Raw genomic sequence first — 19,505 nt, forward strand, 5'->3', positions numbered from 1 at the left:
AGTAGAAACTAATAGATTCTTTTTTGAGCATGTTAATTGAAAACACAGTGTATGAACGAGGTATACTTACACAGACTCAGAAAACAACTGCCTAAATCATTAACGAAGTGACTAAATGTTAAATGCCCCAATGATCTCCAACTCGGTATTATTCGCTGGATTGATTTGGAACTGCTCCTTTAGACAGAAAAATTGAATTATATTTTTTATTGCTAATTTTGTGATTTTACCAAAACGTGATGATTTTAAATGAAGAAAGTAATTCAGCACAGTGTTTTAGAAAAATAAGTTCAATCAATAACTTAGACTTTTATTAAATGAACATATTTTAAATTATTTGCATAATCCAATAAATCCTACTTGTCCCATTCAAGCATCATCCAGGACAAGAACAAAAGAGGCTGATTTATTAGACATACGTGAGGCTGAAGAATTTTCTCAGAATTCTTGGTTAGGCTGTGATAAGAACACAAATTTATCTAAGTATGCTGAACAATGCTTTAGGGCATACTTAGGAGAAGATGCTATAAAAAAGCTTTATTGCATCACACACATGGAACCAGATTCTCCCTCTCATGGGCTGTAGCCAGCATGAAGTTCACACTACATTAATTTGCACTTGTCGATATGCTGCTTTGCAAGTATTCTTAAGGCATGTTCGAATGTGTACTCTGACTCCTCAACTAGAATATAAACTCCCTACGGGTAGGATCTGGGTCTCCTAGTTATTACCCCCACAGTGTCTAGCATACTGGTCTGGGTAAGCCAAGCCCTCTGGAACTGCTGTTGTCTTCGTGAGGAGCAGGGACAAGAATGTGCTAAGCCTACAGACGGAAAGAGGGTGTGAAGAATACTGGAGAGCAACTCTGTCATCACCAGGACCGAGTGATTACATGTACCAAAGGCAGGCCCAAATGGCCCTTCTCCCAGTCATTTTGTAGAGGGAGAAGTGAGACTGCAGGTGGTACTTGGATAAGTTTCTGAAGTCTGGCTCTTGAGAAGTCATCCATTATCTTAGCATATTCCCCAAAAATCTTCTGAAAAAGAGTACATAGCTTTACAGACACAAAGCAGAGAATAGAACGGAAGAGGATTTTACTTTAGTCTGTAAGTGCTAGATTTCAAGTAGAAAAGACTAACACTGCTGTTATCCACTTTTAAAAGACACAACAATGTCTTTCTAGGATGCTTCCAGAATCAAATAGAAGACTGGACCTCAGAGGTCCATAAGCTGGGTCTTTGGGTAAATCATATTGCTGCAACTATTTAAAACTAAAAAGTCCAGGGAAAAGGTTCCATGGCCTGTTGCAGCAATTTCAATCTTCTTCGTGTCAGAAAATTCTTGTCTCAGGCTATTGTGATTTGTAGTTGCTGTAGTTAAATCCCTTTGTTCTTGTTCTGTCCATATTGAAGACTCAAATCAGGTGTTTAACTTTTTCCTTGAAATAATCTGTCAAATCCTTGAAGATGTGAAGCAATGTTGAAGTCTTCCCTAAGCAAAAGGTACAATTCTTCAAGTTTTCTTTATTCCTTTTATATTTCTCTAACTTTAAAAAGGACTGACTTAGGCCGGGAGTGGTGGCTCACGTCTATAATCCCAGCACTTTGGGAAGCCGAGGCAGGTGGATTGCCTGAGCTCAAGAGTTCAAGACCAGCCTGGGCAACATGGTAAAACCCTGTCCCTACTAAAAAACAACAACAACAACAATAAAATAGCCGGGCATGGTGGCGTGCTCCCATAGTCCCAGCTACTCGAGAGGCTGAAGCAGGAGAATTGCTAGAACCTGGGAGGCAGAGGTTGCGGTGAGCCAAGATCTCACCACTGCACTCCAGCCTGGGCGACAGTATGAGACTCCGTCTCAAAAAAAAAAAAAAAAAAAAAGAAAGAAAACAGGACTGACTTTTAGGGCTTGGAGGCAGGCCTTCTTCTCCTTACACAAAGCCATACAATATAGATGCACTTCTTCCAACAGTCTAGTTAATTCAACTGAATTTAGGTGATAATTTCTGTGTCGCTACACTCCATCCTTCATGTCAGTGTCCAAGTGCTGAATCACTGCTGTAGATATGAGCAACCCTCAAATCCCTTTCTGCCCTCATTTTTCCAGCCAAAATTTTCAGATCTATTGATTTTGTAGAGATACCCCACCCTAAATATTTGCTTTGATTGCTCCATTAAAGTCATTTCAAACTTGATGTTTTCAACTCAATAGTAGCCACAGCTCCAAAATTATAATTTATACAATACCAGTAAAAAAAAAAAAGCTTTCTATATCAGCCTTATCTCTGAAAAATAAAATTAGAACCAACCTAAAAACAAAATTGTAAATATCAAATATAAAATAATACTGTATTTACACTCCCATCCAAGCTACTAGTAAGTCACGTGACACTAATAAGAGCATGCCATGATTATCAGTGATACACTCACTTGGTAATGCCATTAGATTTTTAAGAGACCAAAGATGTGGCACATTTGTTGTACCGCAAAATACTCTAAAACCATTGTTATTATTTAAGACACATGGGTCTTCAAACTCAAAGCTCAGCATCCTAGTAACTCAGAGGAAACTTAAAAAATACAGTTGTATTTCTATACTCAAGGTAGGGATTGGCAACTTTTTCTGTAAAGGGTCAGACAGTAAATATTTTAGGCTTTGTGGGCTATATGGTCTCTACCACAACTCCTCAAGTCTGCTGTTGTTGCAGGAAGCAGCAATAGGCAATATAGAAATGAGTAGATATGGCCGACTTCCAATAAAACTTTATTTGTAACATAGATAGCAGGCCAGATTTGACCTATGAGCTGTAGCTGGCTAACACTTTTTTATGAATACTGGGCACATTAGCATATTGAGTATGCATATGTGTCTGTGTATGTAAGTGGGGGTATATACACATATATTAGTATGCAAAATCTCCATTTGCCCAACCCCCTGGTCATGGCAGTTTCTTGGGCACGTGACCAGTGCAGTCACACGTGCTATTTCGAAGGGCGCTTAGACTTGCAGTTTAACACTCTGTGGTCAATGTCTTGAAATTATCAGCAATTTTATCTTAGAATTGTGTTTTATTTGTTCTTGTTTTCCGAAACAGAGTTTCACTCTTGTTGCCCAGGCTGGAGTGCAATGGCACGATCTCGGCTCACTGCAACCTCTGCCTCCCGGGTTCAAGCGATTCTCCTGCCTAACCCTCCTGAGTAGCTGGGATTACAGGCGTGCACCATCATGCCCAGCTAATTTTTTTTTTTTTTTTTTTTTTTTTTTTTGTATTTTTAGTAGAGACAGGGTTTCTCCATGTTGGTCAGGCTGGTCTCAAACTCCCGACTTCAGGTGATCCGCCCACCTCGGCCTCCCAAAGTGCTGGGATTACAGGTGTGAGCCACTGCCCTGCTAGAATTGTGTTTTGTAGGTGTACTCTGATGGAACAATGGAGACTGAACTCCTATATCTGGTCTCATCTTTCCGCTGCCTCAGTGCAGCCCTAGGCAGTTCTCAGAAATATTTCCTCTCCAGCTTCCTTTATCCGCCCTGCCCTGCTGCTGGGGTGGGGTCCTCCACCCCGGGTGGGACCAGGGCATGTCACTGGGGGAGGTGTGTGTTCTGCTGTGTCTTCTGCCCCTGGCAGAATCCTGAATGTGTGTTTGGAGAGGACTGAGTCAAGTGTGCCCATCCCTGGCATCTTAGCGCAGGACAGGGAGGTAAGAATTCCCACCCCAAGCTGGCAGTACCACAGCACACTCAGTGGATTCCGTGCAGAGCCTCCTACCCACCCCTGATCCAGACACCAAATGTGTTGCAGTATGGAGACTGCAGTCTCTCAGGGGTCACCTGTCTGACTTCCTAGCGGGGGGGGGGGGGGGGGAGAATGACCCCCCTGCTCTCTGCTGGGACATGATGTAGATCCTGTGGCTAGAGGAAAGAAGAACCCAGAAGCTGACAGGCCACATGTGCACACCCAGTCATGGGCACCTGTGGGGTCTGCACTCCCCCATAACTATCAGCCCCATGCTGAAGAAGCCTAACATCAAACAGCAAATAAAAAGAGGCATGTCCAGCCTGGGTTGGTGAGGGAGGAGGGGCAAGGAGAGAGACTGAAGAAGAAAGGAAAATATTTTATATTTTAGTTCTTTTTACTATCACTTCTTTCCTGCTTTCTGAACAAAAGGGTCCTGTATTTTCACTTTGCACTGGGTCCTAATCAAAGGTTAGGGGCTATAAAGAATCATTTTCTGAGATTCATTTACCAAAAGGGAAGTTGACAAAAAACTCTATGTATGCATCACTGGTTTCAGGTCAGCTCATCCGTGCAACGTTAGCGCTTCCTTCCAAATCTTAAACACAAGGCTCTGAAATGAATGATGAATCTGGGGTTTCAGACGCTAGGAAGCTCCTTTTGGGATGTGACTATCAGGAATGCCGCGTGGCAGCCATTTCCTTCAAATAGTTTGCTGTAGGATTAATTTATGCCTCTTTAGAATGACAATAAGCCATTTTATAAAAATAAAGCGCAATCAAAAAATTATGTACAAAATGTAACAGACAACAACAAAGAAAGATGACATTTTACTAAGAGTTCTGTTTATTTCCTATTAAAAAGGGTAACACCAGATCATTCTAACACACAAAAACATACTTGTTTTCCTAATTTGAATAAACCAACTGTAAAAGAAACATTTTTGAGACAAAGAAATGTGAATATAGGCTGGGTGTTATTTGATATTAAAGAAGTATTGTTAACATTGGTAGGTATGATAATGACATAGTATGTAAAAATATCCTTCCTAGATCCACATGGGTATTTATGAGTACAATAACATAAGGTCTGAGATCCATTTAAAATACTTCTGCAAAAGAAGAAAAAGAGGTAGAGGAAGAAGATAGAAACGAAGAGGAAGAAGATGAAGACGAGAAGGTGGAGCAGAAAAAACATGACAAAGAAGATGAAGGTGATGATGAGGACAGAAGTGGAGAGAAAAAAAGTGAGATAGATGGAATAGGATTGTGGAAGAGGATTGGAAAAATGATGAGTGTAGGTGATGGAAACGTGAGGACCTATTACAATATTCCCTGTACCTTCATATATGCTTTTAAATTCCCCTGATCGAGTGTGTGTATAACCATTGCCTAAAAAATTTTCTAATAAAAATCAAAGTGCATATCTCACATTCTCCTCCATACCAAATGCCTTTTTTTTTTTTTCTGGTGCAAGAAGCATCCTCTGAGGCTGACAGGAATTATCTAAGCTGAAGAGATACAAAGGAGTTGATGGGAAGGATAATCCGCCCATCGGTTCCTGACACAATATAACGAAGAAAAGAAGAAAGTGGGTGGAAGAGGCTGCCATTGTTACTCTCCTAACCTTTCCCTCTAATGATGCCAGAGCCAAGGCTCAGGTCACAAGGAAAATTATTTTGGTGGTCAACCATTTGCCCTATTTTGTATACATCAAAAAGGCTCTTGTTCTCACACATTCCAATCTCACAGTTTCCCACCTACTTAAAAAATGTATCAAGTGGTCAGATGAACTAAAACATGAATAAAATGACGATATTATGAAGAACACCTTGTTTGCAAACCTACAGATAGCCTGCTTGTGATGTGGAATTGTAAGATGCACAACACTTCAACTTTAATCTACTTTCTATTATTGTAGGCATTTCAGATAAATGCTCAACATGCCCCGCTTTTAAAAGTTAAATGTAAATTTCTCTCTTGAGTGCAGATGGTGGCCAAGCAAAGTAGTTCTTTGGTCTCACAGACAGAAGGTCAGGTCATGGCTGAAAGACCAAAGAACAATTGCTGCTTTGCTCCTCCAAATCATCCATGGAATGAGACACCACTACTTTCTTTTCTGAAACTGTCTGTTCAATACAAAATAGTTAAAAGAAGACCTATAAGATTTCCTCACATTCTGTCGGGAAAAAAACGGTAACAAGCACATCACATCACATCACATCACATCACATCACATCACATCACATCACATCACAAACATCTTGTAACTGTTCAGAGGTCTTATTCCTAAAGCTGTGACTCTCCTAAAAAGGCACATCTCTATCTAAAAACATACCACTAAATGTCATTATGAAAACTACTATTGTTTTACTATTATCAGAAAATGTTTACAAATGAAAACTGCTCCCTGTAAATCCGGCAACTTTAGCCTCCATACCATCACGGATTAATTAAAATGAGATTTAATACTGCAAATACTTCTAATACTGCAAACGCTTCTACACAAGTTATTCCTTTACAAGTGATATTATACTCTTATTGTTCCTGATGGTTTTTTTTTCCCCTCTAGAAAATTATAATGGAATTTTAAATAACTGAGACTCTTTCCTGACGTATTTTTCCAGTTAGTCCAAAATATTATGCTGTCAAAATGCTCTCAAATAATACAAAAGACCAAAAGTATGCCAATATGATTCCTTTAAAAAAAATTACAATATATTACGAAAGAAAAGTTATCTGTGATAAACTCAGTAGACCTAGGCCTTCAGTCCCTGATAGAAAGCATCTTCCATTCCACTATCAGGCACGCCCCCAACTGGATGAAATAAAATGTTTCATTATTTGCACATGTTAATAATTAAAAGTCTTCTGAAAATTTAAAACCCATTACCACAACACCAAATATAGTGGTTCAAACGCAGAATTTTACTTTGGCTGCCAAGATTTTAATTTAGTACTAAGGATTCCAGTTATGACTTGAAAAGCTTTCTGTACTAATCTTCATTATCACTTTCGTTTTCAATACTTTTCCCAATTGTCTTTGCGTCATTTGTTGTAAAGACTTCATTGGCTCAAAAGAGAAAATATGTTGGAAAATATGATGAAAAACCTCGAACTAGAAACATATTTGAAAAAAATTTATTTGGAGCGACCTCCTTCTAAATTCTAAAACAATTATTTTAAAATATTGACCCTAAGAACCCAGTCTTATTATTTTCATTGAATAAACAACCTGCTTTCATTGAACATAAAGAATGAAAACCTTCAAGGTCCTGTACTGTAACATAAAAATAGAAAATCAAAAGTCAGCCTATTAGAACTCCCTCTCTAAAAACTTTAACCATGTTGTCAACTAAAATTCGAGTATCTACTTCATCTCAATAAAGATATAACATAAAACATCTGTTCAAACTGAAATTAAAGTACGCAGCTTTTATCCACTAACATTTCTAATGTCACCGTATTTAGGCTTCATGAACAAACGTATTCATGGTTATCTCAGCTAAAACTGGTTTCACTCTGCCAACAATCAATTTGATTGACATATTTACATATCAACTCATCTCATCTTACGAATTTTAAACTTTTTCATTTAAAATTGGATTCAAGTTGGCATCTTTCAAGAACTTTATGTATGTATATTTTAGGTTCAAACTGTGCATTAGAACATTTCTTTTTACTTTTGTAAGTAATAGATACACATATCCAAATGTATATTTATGACCTGTCAGATTGGAATAGTGTATGCACGCTGTTGTATTCTCACCATTTCATGTGAAAGGTGGTAATTTTAGGCAACTATAAAAGAAATTCTCCTAACAGTATAAACTGGATCATCCCATTAGTTAGAAACAATACAAATAAATAACTTAGGAATAAAACAACATCAACTTGAGAAAGAATGTTACTCATATCTAAATTGCTGCAATTATGGTGTGTCCTCTCTTACCTGATCTTTAATTTCAAGATCCCTGTTAGTTTTTGCTCTGAACTCTCTGTGCTCCTTTTCTGCCTCATCCTTCTCCATGTTGGCTTTACTCAGCTGATAGCGCATTTCTCCACACACCTGTTAGATTGTAAAAACTGGATGATTACCTGCTGGAATCTGCCAGGCAATGCCTGCAATTAGATCCTTTGGTGCCCCCTAGAGGTCATATGGATAAAATACAACAAAACTTCTCTAAGAATGCCATTTTCTACTAGAACACTCAACGTAGCCTGTTAAGATTCAGAAGCAATATCAGGGATTATTAATTCTAACAACTTGAAATTATAGATAAATAAATGCATAACTAAGTAATGTGCCCAAGATTATTTTATATAACGGTTTCAATTGCATATTATCAACCAAAATGCACTATCATCTAACTCTTAAATAGGTAAAGTTAGCAGTTAAAATGTTAAGCTATGTTATTATTCATTCACATTGATACAGTTAAACATTCACTCTATATGACAAAGTTTTCTTTTAAAGACTTCGTCAGTTATGCTCTTTAAAAGGAAACGTATACAGGAATTTTTGTCTGCTGATAGACATACTATTGATATTTAGGTCTGTAGTATCCAGTATTGACTGCAAGGTTTGCAGATGTCATCTTATCATACACAATGCCAGGTATTCAAGTTAAGGAAGATTTTCTGGCAAAAGCCATAGACCGGAACTAAGCAGACTGTGCACTTACGACTGTAACATTCAATATAAAAGGAAATAATTATAATATAGCATCAATAATGAACATACATAGTATCTTAAAAGTGTTGCATATCATCCTCTATACTTAACACTAAGAACTTTGTTTTATTTATTTTTTCCAATCTAGGGCTGCTACAGACACGGAAATATATTTGGAAGGTGTTATTAGCAGATAAATCTAAATAAGCAGATTATGGGCCTTTTGAGAGAACTGAGAACCTATGGAAAGTTCAGTGAATGTAGAAGTCAGCTAACCTGGCTTCTAATTTACAAATATATGGCTCTTAATATATTATCTCATGGTTATGCTTTCTTGAAACTTTTCAAGTATTTGGTATTTCTCCAAAAATAACGATTTTGGAAACTTTAGAAATCAGTTTCATCATTACTGAGGTATTAGAACAGACTAAGGTTTAAAACCTATATGCATTTAAGCTGGGCATGGTGGTGCATGCCTGTAGTCCCAGTTCCTCTAGAGGCTGAGGCAGAGGGATGGCTTGAGCCCAGGAGCTCAGGACTGCAATGTGCTGTGCTAGTGTCTGTGAACAGCTACTGCACTTCAGCCTGTGCAATACAACAAGATCCTGTCTCCAAATAAACAAAACAGAACCTAAAAAGTAACTTTAAAAATAATCTACGTTTAAAAGCTATGGTGACAAGACATAAGAAAAAGTCAACAGGCTTCTCCCCAGTGGCCCTCAGAAAGCTAGAACAATAATGAACTTATTAAAAATTCTGTTGAAAGTTCAAATGCTTTCAGTGTGCGAGAGTTTATTCTTCCCATTTCAAAAATTATAAATTTATAAAAACTATTAATTTTAAACCTAAATAAAAATTACAAATTCAGAGTGACAGGAAAAAAAATGAGAGGAGCCATACTTTATTTCCTTTCTCAATTGTTCACTATTACTATTTATGTCTATGAATAAAATGGAATAAAACCCTGAATTGACAATGTCAGAAGATAATGATTATACAACCATGATGTTTAAAACCCAACACCAATACAAACTTGTTAGGTAAAAACTGTTTAAGCATTAGGTCATATTTAAAATTATTTTATCCCTTCATTTTACTCCTACAATTCCCTGCTTTACTACTTTCAGTTCAGCATTTGCTACATTTATCCACAACACTGAAATTCTTTTTCAAATAAATTAGCACATTAAATTGAACCAGAACTACATTATCTCCACGTTGGAAGCAACTTCAAGGCGATTTAGTCTGATCACTCTTCTGATGCATATGTCCTTTCAGCTAGTTCTTGAGACAGAGAACTCTCTCTCTCTGCTGTACCGACTTCAACAGAAAGCTGCCTCTCTATTAACAACTGAAAACTGTCTTATCGTAACTTTCACCTATAAATCTAGGTTAAGCATTCCCATCCTTCTGAACTAACTCCTTCACTTCCACCCTATCTCCACACAAAAATTTGAGCTTCTTACACTTTTACATTAGCTAATAGGAATTTTAAAAAGCAAATGGAGAATTATAGAAACTCAAGAAAAAGGGGAAAATGGCTCCCTTTCCTAATATATGTTAAAATTAATTTTAATTACTGAATTACAGAGCAACAATAGCATTACAAATATGTCAAAATTTTGGAAAATACATTGAGGAATAAAAGGTAATATGGAAAGAGTATTTTAAGCAAATTATCTATGTATTTAGTGGTAAAAAATAAATTGATTTTATTAGTTTCTTTGTTTTAAAGCAATTAACTATTGAAATCTAGAAGGACTACTAGTATTTCTTACAATATGTATCTTAATCATTGCCAGTAAAGACCATTAAACATTTTAGTTCTTGATTCACGAACCAGTGACGCCCATAGCACAGACAATGTAGTATTTTCAAGTATAAATTTAAGCACCAATACAATAAGATCATGTAGTATTAGAATCTTTATTTTAATGACCAAGTCTGAAAAGGAGTAGGAAGTGGAAGATTTTTTATGTCAAGCACACCTTTTAAGTTGTAAATATATGTCTTTGGCAATTATTGTAAACACCAAGCCTATGCTATCTATGGAAAAAACAAGGCACTGCTAATTAATTTAGAAAAATGAGATTTATCAAATATTCAATAATTGAAGTAATATAACTCAACTCTTATTTATTTGTAAGTCTGTCTCCACCACTCAACCCTTAAGCTCTTCAAGGCCATGATTTGTGTCTAATTCATTCTTGTACATGCAATACCCATTAAGGAGCTGCATACAGTAACTGAATGTTTGTTGAGTAACCGTTAGGTGGCCTTTTATTATTCTTGAAATCACAAAACTTTTCTACTCCAAATTTCCTCCTAATAACAGTAAGAGTTTTGTACATTAGGAAAACATTTTTCACAGAAAATATTTCCTTAAGTAACGATTACACTAAAATCTCTTTCTGTACCTTTGTGACATCCATTTCCCGAGAAGCAAGCTGGCTTTGAATTTCCTCTAGTTGATTAATAGCTGAAATCTTTTCCTTTGTAACCTTTTCCACCTGGGCCTCCAGTTGGGCAATATTCTGAGACAAGATCAACATCTGTAAGGGAAAATAAAAGTCCTAAACAATAATGTCATTTGACAAAACAAATACTAAAACTTCTCTTGAATTAATAGCATCTCAGCATAGTCACTGGGCTCTGTGAGCCATTTCTCTGTGGATTGGGTATGTTCATTTTTCTCCTTCCTCTATTCACCTATGCCCAGTGAACCTCTGAAATATGTACTTCTCTCCTATTCATCCCCCTGATCTCTAACCTTATTTTGAAAAATGTATAACAAGGTGATAAAACCAAGGTGTTGGTTGAAACCCTAAGGTGACAGATATCAAACACCCAATTAAGTTATGAAACAGAGTGCCATAGATACATTCAGAGGAGATACAGAAGCAGACAACTCTTAAACCCTTCTTCCACATGGAGGGTATAAAACGACAGATGGGGAGAGTTAGGGAGGAAGTTCTTTACAGAGAGCAACTGGTCTGCTGTGGGTCCCACTACCCTTCCCCCAGAACCAACAAAGACGAGGCTCTGTGCAGTGCCCTTTGTTGGTAAAACCCCAACCGACCCCCTATGATCTAGTTCTCCCTCATTTCTCCTGTAGGTTTCAGCTCAGCCATTATCTCCTCTCCTCTAGGAAGGCTTCCTTGACTCCAGTTCCCAGCACAAAACAGGTGACCCTTCCCATGTTCAGGGTTGATATTCAGCTAGTGTGCACTGGACAGTCATGCCTGTTGTTTGTAGCCTGTGTCCACTCTCACCATTTCCCACACTGTAGAGATTAATATTTTGAATATCACTATGGCACGTGCTCCTACATAGGAGCACTATGGCACGTGCTCCTAAGTATATATACCTCCGTCACACCACGACCTCTGTGTACCTCGACCACAGTACTCATCCCACTGCTTTTAGTTGTCTGTTTCTTCATTAGAGTAGAAGTTCCTCAAGAGGTATCAAATACTTGATGAATGAATAAATAATTAGAATAAATGGCTTTCCAATGGACTCTATGGATATTAGGTTCTCAGTTTTTCTTCTCAAGATTAGAAATGCTTTCTAGATCTTAGATTTATCTTTTATAGCTTTTGGTTTCCAATTATGTTTTGTTCTTTTCCAGGAAGTCGCTCTTCTAGGCTCTTAATTGCTTACTGTACTGGCAGTTTTTAAAATGTAGAAGCAGCAAAATATATAGGAATACCTATCAATTTTTATCTGTTAAAACAAGAACTCGTGACACATTTTAAATAATGATATTTGAAATTTACCATTGTATGCTAACATGGGTGTGAATTCAGTTTTATAACTTAAATCAATTACTAAAATTCTATGATAAAAATCAACATTGAACCAAAGTTGTAGTAAATTAAGACCCTTAGATCAATAAAACAAAGACAGGTGTCTGCCTTTGAACTACAGAACTAGTTAAAGTTTACCCTATGAAAATAATTTAGGCAGATATATTAATTAACTTTTCTGAAGGTAGTGGAGAATTGTATATTTGACTTATGGTTGTTTACATGTCCCTATCATCAAAGGATTGTCTACAAATCTAATTTTCACATACAATTAGTTTTACTAATAACAAACTAAAAAATATTCTTGAGCACATTACAATATAAACCTAAGGTTGAAAAGAAGTTAAATATAACAAATCAAAAATATCAATTTAATTTCTTAATTTAAAATTTTGAGTTCATGAGTACACATATCATGAATGTGTAATTATAGCTTTTCTGGAACCACATGACAGCAACAAACTTTAATTACCAGCTACTAAAAATCATATTTTATTTATTTATGTGGACATATATAACTGACGGTAAACATCTTAACATTGTATGGTTTTTGAAGTAAATATACTTTTATTTTGCTAATTATAAATTCTAGTCCATTTCTCTTCTAAGGCATGTCACAAATCTCTCTCGCTCCTTAGGATTCCTCCCTCTGCCACCCGTCATTTCCTTACTTTGCCCACTACCTGTCTGCTACCTCCTGTCGCGCACTTTCTGAGGTCTCCCCTCCTGTTGTCACACCTTCTTTTTCCCCACGCCCACCATCTGGAAGTCAACATTACACGGCAGGAGCTTCTCCATCCACATCTGTTGCAGAGCCAGAAGTAACACAGACACAGCTGCAACACTGCTGGATGTCCAGGACCTTGACATCAGGTAAGTCCTTTAAACTTTGACGGGGGCAAGGAAGAGACAAGGACACCCAGGTTGGGAGAGGTTGATAGAAATTTCTGCAAAGCAGTCCCTAGTGTATTGAACATGGTATGAAGCTGTACTCCCTAGGCAAGAGATAAGAATTAAGGATTTTAACAATGGATACTGTCAAGGAAAGCAATTGAGAAAATGTGTGGCCCTCAGGGGGTGCTCAATAAATAGATGATCAATGACTGAATGAACTAACAAAGCTGAGTGCTCAGTGCAACCAAGGACCATTAATGAAGATAACACACAAACTCACAGCAAGTACTGTTGACGGGGAATGATTCAAACCTGTCTAGGTAGAAGGCATCTGTTCTCCTACAGTTTCCCACACAAATGGAATTTTTTAAAAAAAGAAAAGTAAGGGAGGAATTAAAAAAAAAAAAAAAAAGAAAGAAAATCTATAAGTTTCACAAGTATTCCTACTGTTAGGAAAGCAGAGGTTCTTGTTCTAGCACTAACTTTAACCACCTAGCACTTACAATGTTACAATTAATCGGTTAGTCATTACGTTCTTGTGCCAGGCAGTGTGATATGCTTTCTCTCTTCAAATCCCCTTAGAAAGGCCGGGCAGCGTGGCTCATGCTTGGAATCCTACTGCTTTTGGAGGTTGAGGCAGGAGGACTGCCAGGAATTCAAGACCAGCCTGGGCAACAAAATGGGACCCCATTTCTACCATTTTTTTTTAATTAGCCGGGCACGGTGGCACATACCTGTAGTCCTAGCTACTCAGGAGGCTGAGGCAGGGGGATTGCTGGAGCCAAGTAGTTGGAAGATATGATGAGCTGTGACCACACCACTGCATTCCAGCCTAAGTGACACAGCGAGACCCTGTCTCTAATAAATAAATCAAAAATGAATCCCCTAGAGAAGGAATTATGTGGAATTAATTTTTATTTGAAAAAATGAGATTCAGAAAACTAAGTAACTTGCCCAAGTTCATTCAAACTAATAAGTAAAAGGTAAAGCTGGGCTTTATATAAAAGTCTGTCTGCTTTTACTAACATGAAGGGCCAAGAATTCTATCCAATAAGGCTCCTTCTCTCTTTCTCTAAAACAATAGCCACAAGCTAAACTTTATTAAATGCCCATGGTAAGTCAGACATTATATTAGATATTTTCTAAACATTATCTCACTTAATTCTATCAATTCTTGATGTATTAATTTCATTTACTTCTCTGAAACTTAGAGAGGTTAAGTGAATTGTTCAAGGTCACAGAAAAGTCAAGCTGGATTCAACTCTAAATCCTTTTACTTCAGAACCATTTTCTGCCATTTCCTGGTGAGAGCTGGAACCTCAGTGCTAGGACCACTGTCAGCTCTTTACTCACACATCTTTCTTTAGAGCAGGATCTTGAGACAAATGTCAGCCAGGGCTTCCTAGGGACAAAAGCGTCTTCAATGACTCTAGCTCAGAAATGTGTGGTATTGAATACAGACCTAGAAATAAAGTCACACACATACAACCATCTGATTTTCGACAAACTTGACAAAAATGTGCAAAGGGGAAAGGATTCCCTAGTCAATAAATGGTGCTGGGATAGCTGGCTAGCCATATGCAGAAGAATGAAACTGGGCTCTTACCCTTCACCATATTCTGGTGCTTGCCAGGTTTGCTGTTTGCTGTTTGGTGTTTGCTGTTTGCTATTGATACCATTCCCTCTTACACAACACTCAATCCTACATGGGCCTTCGGAAAGAATTTATGACTAACTTCTCAAAAGCAATTGCAACAAAACCCACAAATTGATAAGTGGAGCCTAATTACACTGAAGAGCTTCTGCACAGCAAAAGAAACTATCAACAGAGTAAACAGACAACCTACAGAACGGGAGAAAATAGTCACAAATTATGTATCACACAAAGGTCTAATATCCAGAATCTACAAAGAAAGTAAACAATTGGCCGGGTGTGGTGGCTCACGCCTGTAATCCCAGCACTTTGGTAGGCCGAGGCAGGTGGATCACGAGGTCAGGAGATCGAGACCATCCTGGCTAAGACAGTGAAACCCCGTCTCTCCCGAAAATACAAAAAATTAGCTGGGTATAGTGGCACATGCCTGTAATCCCAGCTACTCAGGAGGCTGAGGCAGGAGAAAGGTGTGAATCCGGGAGCTAGAGTTTGCAGTGAGCCGAGATCGCGCCACTGCACTCCAGCCTGGGCGACAGAGCAAGACTTCATCTCAAAAAAAAAAAAGAAAGTAAACAATTGAACGAGCAGAAAACAACCCCATTAAAAAATGAACAAAAGACATGAACAGACACTTCTCAAAAGAAGACACACAAATGGTCAAAAAACATATGAAAAAGTGCTCAAGATCACTCATGAATGATATGGTTTCGACTTCTGCCCCAGCCCAAATCCCACATCACATTGTAATCCCTGATGTTGGAGGGGGGGACCTGGTGGGAGGTGATTGGATCAGAGGGGCGGGTTTCCCCCTTGCTGTTCTCATGATAGTGAGTTCTTACAAGATGTGGCTGTTTTAAAAGTATGTAGCACCTCCTCCTGCACTCTCTTCCTCCTGCTCCAACCACAGAAGACATGCCTGCTTCCCTTCCACCATGACTGACAGTTTCCTGAGGCCTCCCCAGCCATTCTTCCTGTTCAGCCTACAGAACCATCAACCAATTAAACCTCTTTTCTTTATAAATCACCCAGTTTCAGGTATTTCTTTATAGCAGTGCAGGAACAGACTAATACACTAATCATCACAGAAATGCAAATCAAAACCACAATGAGATCCCATTTCACACCAGTCAGAATGGCTGTTATTCAAAAGTCAAAAAACAACAGACCGTGGAGAAGCCACAGAGAAAAGGACACTTCTGCTCTGTTGGTGGAATGTACATTAGTTCAGCCACAGTGGAAAGCAGTTTGGAAATTTCTCAAATAACGGAGAACTACCATTCTACCAGCAATCCCATTACTGGGTACATATTCAAAAGAAAACAAATTGTCTTACCAAAAGGACACACATACTCACATGTTCACTGCAGCACCATTCACAATAGCAAAGACATGGAATCAACCTAGGTGCCCATCAGGAATGGACTGGATAAAGAAAATGTGGTACATATACACCACTGAATACTACGCAGCCATAAAAAATGGAATCAGGTCTTCGGCAGGAACATGGATGAAACTGGAGGCCATAGTCCGAGGTGAATTAACGCAGGAACAGAAAATCAAATACTGCATGTTCTCACTTACAAGTGGGAGCTAAGCATTAGGTACTCACGGCTATAAAGATGGCAACAGAAACTGGGCATGACTGGAGAGGAGAGGGAGGGAGCGGGGCAGGGGTTGAAAAACTAACTATTGGGTACGCGGTTCATGTAGGGGGTGACAAGATAATTTGCAAACCAAACCTCAGCAACATGCAATATAACCAAGTAAAAAACCTGCACATGTACTCCCTTGAATCTAAAAGTTAAAAATAAATAAATGATCAATAAAAACTGTGCTGCATTTCTGTCACCACCTTTATTCATGAAACAACTGTCAGCATAAGAAAGAGGTTCTGTTATATATGAAGGTACCTGGAACACTGCCAGGCACACTTCAGCCTGCGTTTTTCCTTTCTTATCAGAAATTCTCATCAACATACTTCTACACAGTAGAACTACTCAGCAAGGCAAATGGTTTCCAGCAAACAACCAAAAAATACCAGTTTCCTAGGTGTGAACAATAGCTGGTGTTTGCTATTGATACCATTCTCTCTTACACAACACTCAATTCGCAACTTCATCTCCTTTCCATGTCTTATTCATATTGGTTACAGGTGGCGTTCCTTCCCCCATACTCTGTGTTTCTAAATCCCATCTATTCTTGGAAGCTCAATGAAAATGCCATCTTTTCCACAAAGCCTTCCACGATCTCTGGCAGACAATCAGTTCTGATCCTCTGAACTCTCAGCATTTTAGTCATAACTTCCCAATGGTATAGGGACTTTTTTCTTTTCCTTGTAATTCATTCCTCCATTCATCTAATATATACCGAGCACATTTTATATGAGAGGAATGTGCCAGGCACTGAGGATGTTACATGCAAGGGACTCACTGAACTAGGGGAGGCAAACTATTCAACATGAATTTGTAATGAATTGAGTTATGGGAGCCCACAGGAGACCATCCCAATTCAGTTATGGGAGGTGCTGAGAGGAGATGGTACCAAGAAAAACTCTTGGCCAGGCGCAGTGCTCACACCTGCAATCCCAGCACTTCGAGTGGCCAAGAAGGGTGGATTGCTTGAGCCCAGGAGTACGAGATCAGCCTGGGCAACATGGCAAAAACCTGTCTCTACAAAAAACACAAAAAATTAGCCAGGCATGGTGGTACGCCTACGTAGTCCCAGCTACTGGGAAAGCTGAGGTGGGAAGATTACCTGAGCTCAAGAGGTTGAGGCTAAGTGAGCTGTGATCACCCCACTGAGCTCCAGCCTGGGTGACAGAGTGAGACCCTGTCTCAAATACAAACAACTCTGAAGAATCAATGAAAGAGGGCAGAGGAGGATTCCTCTAGGCAGGGGGCAAAGCATATGCAAAATCCTGCACTGAAAAAAACAGTATGGAAGATAGGCATATGTGCATGCTTGGGGAAGTACAAGTACGTCAGTGCGGTGAGGGTGCAAAGAAGAAAAATGAAGGAACATAAGACTTGAGAGCCAAAGAGAGGAAGAATATTGTAGAGTCTTCAGCTATGATAAAGGATCCTAAATTTTATCCAAGGTTGCAGGGAGACGTGAAAGGATTTCAAAGCAAGAGTCTGACATGTTGAGAAAGATCGTCCCAGCCGCAGTTTGGAGAACAGATAGGAAGGAGGTGAGACTGCAGGCAAGGAGACCACAGGGGCTACAGGAACCATCCAAGGATGAGATATGAGTAGCAGTAGGACGGAGAGATAGGGCAATGTAAATGCTCAGGGGCTTAAGTCTTAGAGCCTGGTGATGAGATGTGTGGGGTGAGAAAGATGGGGGAGAAAAGAGTGACAAGATTTCTGTGCTGGATAACTGGATAAACAGTGGGTCCACTGGGATAGGGAAGGTGGAAAGTAAAGCTGGTTTGGGAGCTCAGTGTACAGTTAAGGATTTAGAAATCAAATAGCTTTAGTCCTGAAGCTTTAGGTCCTAAGGCTATATATACATGGAACTCAAGCCACAGTACTGCTAAAGATACCTAAATCTTTAGCTCCCTGCTAAACTCTAGAACCTCCTATAAAGCTGCTTTCTGGATGTGTCTCCTTTATTGCCTCAAACGCACTTTAAACTCAGAGTAATGTAAAAAGCACACATCATCATTCTCCCAAATCAAGAATTTGAATTCAAAGAAATCATAAAAGGAAAGAGAATCTTTTAAGGAGAATAAAACTGAAAAAAAAATCAGTAAATATAGCACAAACAGACCTTCAGTGAACATAGCAATGGTAATTTCATTGGCTGTGGCATGTAAGTTGAAGTAAGTGAGAGGTGACAAAATAAAGACAACATGTATGGACAAATCTTTCAAGAAACTCAACTATTAAGAGAAAGAGTCAAAGAGGGAGATGGAATTACTGAAGTGGTTTCCAACTTTGGCTGCACGCTGGAATCACCTGGGTGGGTTTCAAACATACTGACAACTGGATGCTACTCAGCCATTTTGATGTAATGGGCTTGGGGTACTGTTTGGACAATCAGATTTTTAGAACTTCTTATGTAGCAAAAATTAAGAACCACAGATTACAAGAAAGATTGTTTCTTTCAACAGTAAGAGACATTTGGAAGTATTTTCCTGAGGATAAGAAAGAGACTGTAGTGAAGGAAAGATTGATTCAGAAAAGTGGAGCGAACAAATGGAATGAGTTCGAGGGGGTGAAGGAAACGGCGTCCATGGGAAGCAGAAAGGATTAGGAAGACGCCTTTCCCATTCAGACTGGGTTGGAATACAGGTGAAAATTTATTTTAAGGCATGGGGAAGATAAATAGTTGAGGTGGTCATCACCCAGTGGCTTTAATTTTCTGTGTTAGGGAAGTAAGGCTCTCTGCTGAGAATAAGAGGAAAAGTGGTATTATAGAGAATTTGAGAAGAACAAGTCATGTGAAACAGTCTTTAAAGAAATGCATTTAAGATACCATCACTTCCCACCGGGACTACAATAATCACCTCCAGACCGGGACCGCGACAGTCACCTCCAGGCCGGGACCACCAAAGTCACCTCCAGACCGGGACGGCCAAAGTCACCTCCAGACCGGGACCGCGATAGTCACCTCCAGACCGGGACTGCGAAAGTCACCCTCAGACCGGGACGGCCAAAGTCAACTCCAGACCCGGACCACCAAAGTCATCTCCAGACCGGGACCGCCAAAGTCACCTCCAGACCGGGACCGCCAAA

At 38.9% G+C, this 19,505-nt stretch overlaps 1 protein-coding gene across 8 annotated transcripts in view; it reads right to left on the bottom strand.

Annotated features, from left to right (window-relative positions):
• The window catches only part of SDCCAG8 (serologically defined colon cancer antigen 8), a 256,242-nt gene that overhangs the window by 161,883 nt on the left and 74,854 nt on the right, over positions 1-19,505 (bottom strand). For all 8 annotated transcript variants that reach the window (XR_002732368.1, XR_002732369.1, XR_003309619.1 and 5 more), the window contains exons 11-12: positions 10,827-10,961; positions 7,687-7,803 (exon numbers count right to left, since the gene is read on the bottom strand). Coding sequence is in view for 5 of the 8 variants with exons in the window: in XM_023216160.1 (XP_023071928.1) it covers positions 7,687-7,803; positions 10,827-10,961 (252 nt within the window). In the remaining 3 variants the exon portion in view is untranslated. The remainder of the gene's footprint in view (positions 1-7,686; positions 7,804-10,826; positions 10,962-19,505) is intronic.

The sequence above is a fragment of the Piliocolobus tephrosceles genome, chromosome 1 (genome assembly GCF_002776525.5).
Source record: "Piliocolobus tephrosceles isolate RC106 chromosome 1, ASM277652v3, whole genome shotgun sequence".
NCBI lineage: Eukaryota > Metazoa > Chordata > Mammalia > Primates > Cercopithecidae > Piliocolobus > Piliocolobus tephrosceles.